Below are 12,903 nucleotides of genomic sequence, written 5' to 3'. Positions count from 1 at the left end.
GAGTTTGTTGTTTAGGTTTTGTTTGGGGTTTGTTGTTTTGTTCTGTCACCTTCTTTTTTTATTTCATATTTCCTCAGATTTATGTGTTTCATGTTATAAATTCAGATGCCAAACCCCTTTTCTCAGGTTTGAGGTTAAGTTTTCTTGGTTCTATGAGTTCTCAGAAAAAAATTTGACACCTAATGTGTCAAGACACCTAACCTCACCAAAAAGGAAAGTAATTTTGTGTGCATGTTCACACCAACTGAAACATCTTTTTTCATTTAATGTGTTTTTAAAATTAATGCTGGCATACACCAGGTAGTTTAAAGGCAGATCTTGTTGTAGTACAGCTAGTACTCTGAGTGTATTAGTTAAAAGAATGAGGCTTTCCAGACCATATCTCTGTCTCTTCAACAACCAAAACCAGACAAACTTTTAGCTTTGAAGCAAATCAATCAGACCAAAAAAAGCGCAGTGAAAATATTTTCAAGATTTCCTGTATAGATCATAAATTGAATGCAAGAACAGTTTCCTCCCCTCCTACTCTCTTCAGCTCTGTTCTCATGCCTTCTTTACTGTGTAATTGCATTAAGCAAGATAAAGAGAAAAAGTTCAAATATTACATGTAAGACTTCTCTATGTCTTAACTAGTCCTGAAAGTGTTGCTTTAGAATATCTTTTAGGTTTTTTTGTTGCATCTGTTTTGTCTTCCTGGCAAGATCCCTTTTCTCTTCCATTAGTCCTTCTAACTCTCAACATCCTTGATTATGTTGAGACCCACAGAGGCACAGTGAAATAGTGAGAAGAACTGAAAATGTGATGTCAAAATTTCTATATATGATATCCCCTGAGCAACCCAATCCCTCTCCAGAGATAGGAACTGTTGTAATTTGCATTATTATCAACTGTCTTTAAGAAAAAGTCTGGACTGGCAGCCACAGGACAGGACTAAACAGCAGGAGATTCCAGTTGTGTTATATTCTTTGGCACTGAATGTATTCTGAGTCATCTGGCCTATATTCTTACTAAATCTATGTACCTAGTGTTTTCTATTGTCTGGTTTTATGTCTTCAGAGGCTCTGATCCAAATAAATGTGCTTTCTGATCTGCTAGTCCCATGCAGGGCTTCACAGGCATGTGAAACTTGTACTCATAAAAGCTGTTGAACTCCATGGCTGAGAGGTGTCACACATTTGTGGTGTCATTTATTGTTCAGAAAGGGTTTAACTTTTGAGTGTACAGCTGTTCTCCTAAACCAAATTAAAGTGGTGGAATGAACCATAGTTTTGACTTTTCAAATGTTGGTATTTTTGTGCATGTTGTTATAATATTTGTTTGGAGCAAAGTGTTCTTGTAATGATTATGCTTATGCTTATATGAGAACCTTTTTCTTTACCTTTTCCTTTTTCGGTAAGTGTTTTACTTAAACACTTCTGCCTCTCTCTGGGCTTCATAGAGAATTCTTCCTGTTGATAGACTATCTTGGATGCAGTCAGTTGTTCAGGCATTTATTCAGCTGTAAAAGAAAAACAGCTGTGTCATATGAAGTGTGCACTTAAAAATAAGGTTGAGATCAGAGGATCCATTACCCTCTGCTGGAGACAAGCAGAACTGCTTATTATAAATTTTAACCTGTTGCTGCTATTGATGCAAGGTAGAAATACTGGATTCCAAAATTGCTTTAACATAACTCCTACTTACATTCTGGCCAAAATACAACCTACTTCAGGGTACAATCTGCTGGCAGATCAGCTTTCTTGGCTGATGTGGAAAGTAATACATCATAAATTCTGGGCACACAAGAACTTTGAAGGATACCTGTTCCTCAGCTCTTGCTACTACTTAGAAAATAGTTTCACAGTGGTTATATTTCTAGTGCCTCTAATGATGCTTCTGGGTTTTATTCTATACAAGTTCTTGATAAAATGCAGATGTAGAGTTCTAGACAAAGGTTATGAATGTGTAGGTGGTGTTTGAATGAAAGGTGTGATTTGACTGCATTGCCTTTGCACTGAGTTTGGAAGCTCTGCAGCGCCCAACTGAGACCAGTTTGTCTCCAAACACTTCAGACCAGGTTGGAGTTTGATTTCCACCATCTGCCAGGATTTTTGTGTGCATGGACTGAATTGCAGCATTGTTGGTGAGATTGGATGTGAAGTTTGGGGAAGGGGCTTTTTTTACTTCCCATTGGTTTAAATTAATGTTGCATGGCACCTCACATTTTCCACTCAAAAGTCTTTTCAGTTAGAGAACAAAGTAGCAATGGTTTAAAAGGTCCAGGTCTCCTAGGGAGTCTCTCTTCCCTTCTCCTTACTGGATCTTGCATAGCTACAGACAGCCTGCATTGCTGCAGTGTTTGAACCCCTCACAATCTGTGTGCATTGCCCTCCCTTTAGATGGTGAAGTATTTTTATTCCTTTACAGTGACACACAAGAAGTCACATGTCTGAGGTCACTGAAGGCTGTTATAGATCAGGGGACTTGAATAAACATGAACCTAGGAGCTTTTGAAAGAGCTGTCACATCCCAGGAGGGAGCAGGTTAACCATCAGGACACAACCTGCTCTGGAAGCATCCCTTCAGAATCCTCCATAGTGCTTCTCAGAAAGAAACATATGACCCTGGGAGCCACTGAAAGAGAAAAAAATAGAAAAAAACCCTGAAGTTTGGGCCAATGAGAAGTCCATTCCCTCACAAATGGGAAGACTTTTCCCCCATCTTTAATCTGTTCATGCATTCAGCCCCAATGTATCTTTATGCAAAATGTGTAAAAAGTCTCTGGAGCTAGGACAGGAATTCAGTTTATCTCCTGGCCACGGGGATGCTGGATATGGCCATGTTGCAGGGAAACAGGCACAGCAGGCTTGAAGTCCCTCAGGGTGAGGAGGGTTTAGAACCCAAATTTCTCACCATTTGCCTTAACACAGCTGCAACACCTGGTCAGGTTGTTGATCGATTTCACAAGATGATGCCCATGGTTAGATTTTTCTTTTCCTAAGTGAAGGCTTTGGTTGGTATTTTTTAGATGATCCCTTTTTCTGGTGAAAATTAGTGATCTGAATTGTTCTCTGAGGTTGAGGTAGATAGTTCTTCCTGACTCTGGCCTTAGGCAATTAAGAACAGCACCCGCTGTTTCCAAGAGCTTTGTAGCTGTACTATTTCCATAAACCTGAGGCAAGTATCACTTTATTTTACAGTTGGAGGACTCAGAGGTCTGATTAGATAAGTGTTTCACAAGTTGATGCCAAGTTTGAGATGAACAGTCTGATATCATGATTCCAAGTCCTACTTTGGAAAAATGGCATTTAAAAAGTAGTTCCATTCTGGTCCTCAAGATTAAAGATCTCCATGTTATCCCTCCCCTTGTGGCTCCTAATCTCAACATTCACATTTCTCATGCAGCTTGCGTAGAAAAGGCTCTTTCATGGATGCTTCTTCCAAATCTGATGAGAAAATAAATGACAAAACTCTCTTGAAACTGTTCTATTACTGACCTTTCAGTTCTTCTGTTCTTGGCATTGCTCATTCCTGTAAGAGGAAATGATTTGATAACATTTCCCTTCAGCGAGACAGGTGAGAAAGATTCTCATCCTCAGTGCACATTTGTGCTTCCATTCTTTAGGAATGACCATGGAAGTGCTTGGGACCTTGATTGGAGCTTCACTTCAGGGGCAGATTGTGGCCAGTGCTCATGTCTCTCCCCACTGCACTGTGAATCCCTCAGTAAACACCACTGACTCCTGGCATGACACTCCCAGCATTCCAGACCCCTCAGATCTTCTGTCTCATCAAGTAAGTGTCTGTGAACACACTAAAATAGCCTATGGAGAAGGGTAGGGATGTTTCTCTAATACCAGATCATGTCCAGCAGGATGAGTGTGAACACGATTGCCTTGAAATCAGTGATGCTGGAGCTCAGGCAATGACCTTGTTGCAGACAATGCTTTCCATCTCTGCTGTCCTTGCAACCCCTCCTCAGTGTGACACCAGAATTTCTTTGAGGAGCTTTGCAGGAGGTGCCAAACCCATAAAGCAGCTGGGAAGGACTTGGCCACCCTTCCTTTTCACTAGGGGCTGATTTACAGTTTATAGAAACTTAGTAAGAAAAGCACATTTTGCCCCTCCAGAAATACTCCATCCAGTCCTGGGGACCCCAGCACAAGAAAGACTTGGGTCTATTAAAGCAGAGCCAGAGGAGGGTCACAAAAATGATCAGAAGGTTGGAGGACTCAGCCTGGAGAAGACAAAATTCCAGGGAGAACTTATTGCAGCCTTTCAGTAAAAAAAGGGGATTTCAAAGATGGAAGAAACTTTTGACCAGAGTTTGTAATGACAGGACAAGAAGGAATGGTTTTAAACTAAAGAGGGTACATTTAGATTAGATATTAGGAAGATTTTTTTTTAATTTTTTTTTTTTTTTTTTTACGATGAGAGTGACAAGGTACTGGCGCAGGTTGCCCAGAGAAGCTGTGGATGTTCCATCCCTGGAAGTGCTCAATATCAGGCTGGATGTGGCTCAGAATCTAGTCCAGTGGAAGATGTCCCTGCCCATGGCAGAGGGCTGGAATGAGATGATCTTTGAAAGCCACACCCAACACAAAGCATTCTATGATTCCATGAAAAAAGTGTGGCTACAGCAGGATCTTTCAGTTCAGCAACACTGATTTCCAGAGGAGGTCCCACTGGAGATCTGTACAGATTAATGGCAATTTTGTGAACAAAACCAAGTCGTATTTGCAATCTGTACTTTTGTGAAGGTACAAAGCACTGTTGAAAGCAAATGATTGGTAACATGCCATTAGTGGGGGCAGATCTCAGTGGTTAACATGTGGAATGAACCTAGGGATCCATGCTTATTTATTTAATTTTCCATGACAGGCTTTTCCTGTAATTTTGCACAAATAATTTAATCTCCTTGTACTTGAGTTTTATATTTTTTGAGAAACAAAGAAGGTTTTGTATCTGGGAGGAAAACCTAAAATCTGATCCAAACCTCAGTTAACACAATTTGATAGTCTTCCATTGTTTGCAGTGGTCTTGAAACAGGCCCTGAATTAAACAATTACATGGTGTAGGGTTTTTTTTCCCTAGGTCACTTGTGAAATCAGCAGATTGTTGGTTCCAATTTACCAAGTACTGGATTCATCCTTTCTTTTTATACTTTCATCTGTTGCTCTGTCAGTGCAAGCACCAACTAGCATATAAAATTGTCGCTGAAGGACAAGAGAGAACACAAGCACACCACCACTCAAGGTGAAGGGAAAAAAAGGAAGTTTTATTCTCTGACTCCAATATTTATAGTTTTACAAAAGTGACAGTGCATTGGAAGGTGACATTGACACCTCTGCAATGACACTGGTCAAACCAACAGTCCATCAACTCTCTCCTCCTCCATAAAGGAATGAAAAACAATGAGTTATTTACAGAAAGTGTGTGAGAAAATTCACTACGAGAATGTCAACATCAGAAGGCTTAGAAAATCTTAACCAGGGTGACATAAAATACCCTATGAAGAAGATTCCTTGACATGAATCTAATCTCAAATGCTTGATGCAAATGAGGAAGTACATATTTGTGCTCTTCCTAATGCAGTGGAGTAGCTCCTATTATCATGCTTCAGTAGCAGTAAAATCACAGGCTAAGGCATGTTTTTATCTATGTTTTGGATTTGCATAGTCTGGCATCAGCTCTGGTGGTCTAGGAAGGGGTCAAAGCCCTGCCTCACCCCATTTCCAGACATTATTCTTTGCCTCTGTGCCACCTGATCCTTGGTTTTTTGGCACAGGCCTCTCATAGAGATGATCTGAGCAACAGTCTGAGGACAGCTGGGCTGCTTCTCTAGGTGGCCATGCCATTCTTTGGTTGAATAATGTGTTTTTGGAGATGCCTTTTTGGTTACATGTAGTGTGTGTTTTAATGAGACACAGAACTTCATCCTGCCTTCCTTTTTAGCTTCTGGGACAATGGTTTGATGTAGAGCACTACTGTGTTTATTACACCTCTGTGAATTGTCAAGACAAGAAGTTTGAAAATCATGGAGCAAGCTGAATTTGATTGCACAGCAGATTCCCTGTTTGAATCTACTGCAGACTAAAATCCCCAATTTATATTTTGAAACCTCTGAAACGGCTTTCAGGGGGAAAAAAGACACAATCTTGATTTATTTCTTTTCTGCTTAACCATATGTGTTTTCTTGTCCTTTTCAGAGGGAGATGGAGAAAGAAACTTCACAATGGCTTGAATGTCAAGTAGTTTTCTAATTTGAAAAACTAGCAAAAATCCATAGCCTAAAGTAGCCAGAGTTTGTAGGTAGAGGCAGTATCTTCCATTAAACTAGATACTAAAACTGGGAAATTATGGGGAAGCTTTTAGACACAAACATTTTTCAGATCCTGAAGTTGTAGTGTGATTGGAAACCTGCCCTTTTTTCACACCACACAGCAGAATATGCACCCAATTAATTGCACAATAAAGAGGAGACCTTGATGGATCTTAATTTTGGTTGTAGGGCTGATGGGCATTAAGTTACAAGTTGAGGCAAGACAAGACTGGATTAATTTAACTTGAAGTACCTCCATCAGGAAATGTTTAGAAGAGGGCAAATCTTGACTTTCTTTTAGTGCCCTTCACAAATATGACCCTGACTCTTTTTGTCACAAGGACTAACTCTCAGCTGCTCAAGAGCACACCTAGTTTTAAAAAGCACTTAGTGAACAATGGGCGTTATTTTGCTCCTTACTGAAAAAAAGGAAGTGGAAAAAATGGTAATTTTTAAGCTCTCCTGAAGTTGTTACTGTAAGCTTATGAATGGATCTTTATTACTGGAAACCAAACATGGGTATTGATGGAGTTGTGAATGGGCTAACAAGTTTTGTTCAGGGTTAGAGAATCTTATCTGGCCAACCATGAATACCCTTGGTAGTTTAAGCTCATTTAATGATGGCCTATGAAACACAACATTTAATTCAAATGTTTAAAGCAAACTAACAAATACATATAAACAAAATATGAAAATCATAAAGGACTTCTGTTACTCTTTTCTAAATCCTCTTCTCTCCTGCCCCAGCTTCACTTTAGGCTGAAATAGGTTTAAGTGAATTCAGATACCTCTACTACTGCACTCTGTATTCTGTGCAAGCCATAACCAACAGTGTGAAAGTACTCTGTGACTTAATTTATAGCTCTGATATAAAAAACCCAAACCTTTATTCCATATAAAGAATAGTCCTGCATTCCTGTTGTCATTACATTGCAAGGGTTCCATATTACCAGCATTTCGTACCTCCTACGATATTTCTTGTAGGCACCTCCTCTAAGCATTAACTGTCCTTGCCCTCATAGTAACCAACTAACCCCAATTCTCCTTAACCAACCAATCCACTCTTTTATAACACTCTTCTTACTGGCTAGAGGTGTGGCCTGTTAACATCAGGGCTGCTCCTAAATCTTTAATAATTAACCCAGCTGCAACTCTTTGGGGGATACGATTACATTCTATACCGCCTTCATTTACCCATACTATATTCCCCTACACATTCCTTTATCTCACCATGTTATTTTCTGTGTAAACATCTTAACAAAAGCTGTTTTCTTGAAAATTTTATATTCTTACATGGTTCATCTGAATGCATTTGCACCTATACTAAGCGTCTTTATATTTTGAACTACATTCTTGTAATTGCATTTTTTTGCCAATTTCTTCTTAGACTTATAATAATTTCATTTACAATATATAACCAATAATTTGAAATTCAGTTTTCATATCAAGTAATCATTGTTTTATAAAGGTCTATTAGCTATCTTTGATAACACAGTATAAGGTAAATTATTACATCATACTAAAGCAAAATATGTTTTAAATCTTTAATTCAAAGTCAGTGTAATCAGAGTTAGAAACAGTAAATGTGATCTGGTGGTGTGGGAGGTATCCTTGGAGGCTTTGCCTCGCTGGCTAAAAGGAAGCAAAGATTTTGAATTTGCTTGGATATGTTACTAAATAACTGGGAAAACCAGCATGCAAGGTACCATACTCTCAAAACATTGGCATGTAAGTATGATTTCTAAAATTCATTATTATCATCATGTGTCATTATTATCATTATGTGTAAATGCAGAAACTGTAGTAACTATGTTTACCTCAGTACTGAGAACTCTCCCATGCACCATGAAATTCCAGATTGCAGTTTGTGTAGCCAGATCAACTGGACTTACTGAAAATTAGAATGTCTCTGTGGATGATGCATGGTTTTGATTGGTTGACTGTGTATGTCTGTGGTTAGTCTCAACATAAGCAAATTTTTAGAACCTTCAGGTTGCCAACACAGTAACCCTTTTGTTCACTGCTTCTTTTTTTTCTTTTTTTCTTCGAGAAATATATACTTATATGCCCTGAATTTATGCTAAGGCAGGTGTGGTTTATAAATGAACTGCAGAAGTGAACATTTTTCAGAGAGGCAGCAGATGCATTCAGCTGCATGCAGATGGGCATTTCTTCATTTGCAGGTGGCTTACCAAAAAGTGACTGAAATTTTCATAATGACTTGTCATTCTCCTGTCAAAATTTCAAATGTCTTTTTTTTCCTTTTGAAAGGCAAAAGTTTACATGATTGCAGCAGGGGTCATAGCAGGTGTGTATCTCCTTGGAATTGTCGTTCTTTTTCTTGGAGTAAAGGAAAGGGATGGTAAGTTATATTTAAATATGCCTCAATTTAATAATAGTTATTTCAAATTCCTTTATTGAAAAGGTTTTTATTTTATGTATTCTGCTTCTCTTAGATCCTTATGCCTTAAATTCAGACAGAGCAATTCCTTTTTGTAAGGGGCTTGCACTCACCATGAAGCACGGTCCATATGTGAAGCTCACAGCTTCATTTCTTCTCATCTCGACAGCAGTTCAGGTAACTTCAGACCCTCTCAGTCTGTCTGCTGACCTCATTCCACTCCCAGTGTGGGAGAGTCTGAAATGCAAATAACCTTTGGCTGGTGACTGGAGGGGTGATCTGGGGGGTGTTGCCTTCCCCTGTAAATCAGTAGGGAACCAAGTCCTCTTCTGGTGCCTGGGGTCTTGTGTGGCTGGAGATTGTTCTTACAAAGGAGGAGCAAAGCCAAAGTCATGACCATTTAAAGACTTTTTTTTCCCCTTTCTGTTCTTTTTTTTTTTTTTTTTTCATAAAAGGTGAAGAACTAGTCCTAGTGACCCAGTCTGGGTCATTCTGTGTTATCCTTGCACAGTCTCCTGTGGTTTCAGTTGCTTAGAGAATGCTTTTTCTCTTCTGTCTGTTCCTCTCTCTGTGTGCCCTGTTTAAACTGTTGCCCCTCTCCTTTGTGGAGGTGACTGCTCTCAGATAGTGGCTGAACTGGGTCTTGTGGAGTCTTTTGTGGTGGAAGGCATTAGGTCAGGGTAAGAAGACATTCAGAGGCGGGAAGCGTCACCTGTGTCAGAGTTAGGTAGAGCTCATTTTGAAATGGGGACCTGCAATTGGATGTGGCTCTCATGAAAAGATGTGGTGCATCCTCCCAAAGAGAGGAGCTGTAGAAAAGCCACTCAGAACCCCTCACTCCCCATAAGTACAGCAGGCTTTTTAAGACTGACTTTTAGCACATGTTCAATTCAGTAAATACATTATTTTACTCTGAACTTGTACATAACAGCTGAAGTTTGCTTTATTTTGAAAAGCAAATAATTATTACATTTTTACCAAGAGACTCTTAGTCACATGAACCATTTATCAAGGGAATAGCAGGACAGAAGGCAAGAAAATGACATGTGGGAGAGCAGTGCTGGGCTCACCAGCAGTTCTGGTGAATTATTAAGTTCCTTGGAAGGACTGCTTAAAAGTTTGCCAAAGAAGCACTGAACTTTTTTGTTGGCCTGGATTTGGGCACAGCATCTGCTAGTCCTTGCTGGAATACCCAAGGGTGAGAAACAATAACAGAAGTTACTTCTGCTCATGTCTGGGATCTGCAGGTACTGTGGGCAACTGCAGAGACAGGGAGGAGATGAAAGATGAAAGGTCCCTTATTGTCCACATCCTTCCAGCATCCACTCAGCCAGCAGGGATATAGAGCACATCTGGTTGCTGGCAGCCAGCTACTTGCTGACAGCACCCAGAGAGGAAGAGATCATCTGTCAGTTCATGTCTCTCTGTTTTGCTGTTTGTGCAGACTGAAGGGAAGGTGTGAGGGGAGGCAGAAGCTGGAAGCTCTGTTACTCCAGTGGAGCAAGTATGAGCAACCCTTGCTGCTGTTACTCAGGGGAGCAACACTAATTGTGTGGAAATTAGAGAGTGGATTACTGCTCAGCAAAATGAATAGGCAGGTAAAGATGCATTGGCTGTAATTCCAGAGTGTGATATCCTGTGTCTAAAATTAGGGCAGCATAACCAGGGATACAGTCTAGGGAAGGGTTTTGTGGCAATAGAGACAGGATACAACCTTTTGGATATCCTAATTTGTATAGAGGTGATTGGACACACAAGCACACAAAGGGAGCAAGAATTGATCGTGCTGCTGTGGCATGATTATTAAATCCTCCTCTGTCACTCTGCTTCTGCAGAATTGCTGGAGCTGGCTCTCTATGATATTCTGGTGTTCAGAATCCCCCTTAGTTCTGCAGAAGCATGGTGGTGGCAGTGGCTTCACCGGCCATATAACACAATGCAGTTAGATCCTCCATCTGCTGAGGATTTAGATGTAGGGAGATATCTGACCCAAAGCTGCTCTCCATAGCTGAGGGTGCATATAAAACCAGCTGCTTTACTACAGGAAGTTGGCAGGAGTGTTATTACAGCTGAAATGTTACTTGTTTTGGAGTGAGAGCTTCTGGAGAAAGATTTATGGCCTTGCTGGGGAAGAGAAAGGGGAGTTTCTTGCAGTAGCCTGCAGCTGAGACAACACAAGGCACCTGGGACATGGGGAATAAAGCCTCGAGACAGAATCTTTTCATAGGGCCATTTCTGTTCTGGTCAGTTTTATGCTCTGTTAGGTGTGGCTTACCTCTTGCTTGGCCCAGCATTGCTGGCATGTTATTCCAGTGATAATGGGACAATTAATACTTCTTTAAGTTGTTGCAAACAAGGGAAGAATGAGACTCCTAAACCCTACATTTAACAAATCAGTCACCATCTATATTTAGCTGACATGGAGTGTGATGCAATTTTTGTCTTTTTTAAATTTTCCTTTGTCTTTTGGTGGTCACCAAATGTCTTAAATTTGACAGCTGGAGCAGGGAAACTTTGTCCTGTTCTGCACTCATGCTGCCGGCCTCCGCAATCACTTCCAGTATTTGGTGGTGACCATCTTGGTGAGTTGCACTTCTCTCCCAAATGTTACCAGGTTTTCGCTGGGCCTTGGTACAAAATTACAGAAGGCAAGAAGAATTTTGTGTCTCAGCAGAGCTGTTAGGAAGCTACACTATCCTCTTCATTGTCTGTTTGAAATAAAGCTGGTGTTCCCTCTTGCACTTATACAAAAATAGTGGTTTGGAGCTTTTAATCCATTCCTTGTTGTTTTTACCTGTAAGCCACAGCTTCTATAAAAAGCAGAAGTTGCTTCTAGAAAGGAGGTTTGGAATTTTACCTCCTTTGTCCCTTTCCCCAGTCCTATGTGCTGAAAATTAAACAACTTCAATTTGCATATTCATACACACGACTCCTCTGGGCCAGGCAGCTTGCAAGGATAAATATTTAAAATACCCAGAATTTCGAAGATTCCTCTCTAGAGCAATTGGCAGTGTGACAAAAAGATCCTTTTACAGAATCTTTTTTCTTAATATGCAGAGGTAGACTGCTGCTTGTTTAGGTGATACTTATCCTTTCCCACATTATAAGACATATCTTTTCCAAACCATTAAAACTAAGATGTTGGAGAGCAAAAGAGGAGTGCTGGGTATCTTAAGGCTCTGCAAGTGATAGTCACCGAGAAGAGAGACAAGAGACAGTAGAGTTAAAGTAAGTAAAGACTGAAATATAACTAACAATTAGATGACATTTAAATAAAGGTCAAGTGTAAGGCTGCCATTAGTAGCAGTACTTCAGTGCATAGGTGAATGACATTGCTTGTGGTTGTTGCTGCTATGGGGGAGTATTTCAGTGTCTGAAACAATAATGTCAACTGCAAGCAGCTATTTCTCTTACAGATTGCTCCTAAGAAGGAGCAATCTGTACACTATGGGATGTACTCTTAAGTGTATCTTAGGATAGGTTTATCTTGCACTTCAGCTTTCTTCCTGTACCATGGGGTAGAGCTAAATTCACTCATCATTTGTCAGGTTCAGGCAGTGTGGCAAGAGGCATTAGCACAAAGTATGGCTGTTTGTAGTATGTTTGAACCTTAATGAATGAGCACAGCTTTGACTGCTGTGGCTTGCACTAGAAAAGGAAATTTTAAGACACTATCTTCTGAGATTTGACTGTGGAAAACCCTCTGATGATAGCTTAACAATGAATTTTAAAAAGTTGGTCAAAGCATGAGGAGAAACAGGAATCTGCATGTTCACCTTCCTTTCAGGCTTTTAGGTACTAGACAAAAAGATGTATGTGAGCTCAGAGCTGAAGAAGCCAGTGGAAGTAAGCACAGTACAGACATGGGTTTTTGTCCTTGTAGGTATCAGCAGTGGTGAGCGTTCCCTTCTGGCAGAAGTTTCTGCAGAGATTTGGCAAGAAGTGTGCAGCATGTGGGATTTCGGTAAGCAAATCCTCTGAGAAAAAAAATTCTGCTTGTGCTCATTTCGTTTGACAACGAGCCACTTCAGGAGCTCTTTCAAGTGCTTATAACATCAATCTATGTGAAATTTGCTCCGTTCCAGAGTTTGTTTTAAATCACTGTACCAAATTTTAGACAGATTCCAAGTTTCCAAGGGAAACTTTAAAGAAATAGATTGATGCTGGGGGGAGGTCCCAGTTTATTTAAGAATCTCCACAA

At 40.1% G+C, this 12,903-nt stretch overlaps 1 protein-coding gene across 1 annotated transcript in view; it reads left to right on the top strand.

Annotated features, from left to right (window-relative positions):
- MFSD2B (MFSD2 lysolipid transporter B, sphingolipid) overlaps positions 1 to 12,903 on the top strand; it is a 42,345-nt gene that overhangs the window by 17,501 nt on the left and 11,941 nt on the right. The window contains exons 6-10 of the mRNA XM_005485095.4: positions 3,605 to 3,774; positions 8,573 to 8,663; positions 8,758 to 8,879; positions 11,201 to 11,284; positions 12,586 to 12,666. Of these exons, the coding sequence (XP_005485152.3) occupies positions 3,605 to 3,774; positions 8,573 to 8,663; positions 8,758 to 8,879; positions 11,201 to 11,284; positions 12,586 to 12,666 (548 nt within the window). The remainder of the gene's footprint in view (positions 1 to 3,604; positions 3,775 to 8,572; positions 8,664 to 8,757; positions 8,880 to 11,200; positions 11,285 to 12,585; positions 12,667 to 12,903) is intronic.

This window comes from Zonotrichia albicollis, chromosome 3, assembly GCF_047830755.1.
Source record: "Zonotrichia albicollis isolate bZonAlb1 chromosome 3, bZonAlb1.hap1, whole genome shotgun sequence".
Classification (NCBI taxonomy): Eukaryota; Metazoa; Chordata; class Aves; order Passeriformes; family Passerellidae; genus Zonotrichia; species Zonotrichia albicollis.
Note: the sequence above shows the minus strand (reverse complement) of the source record. Positions and strands in the feature narration are given on the sequence as shown.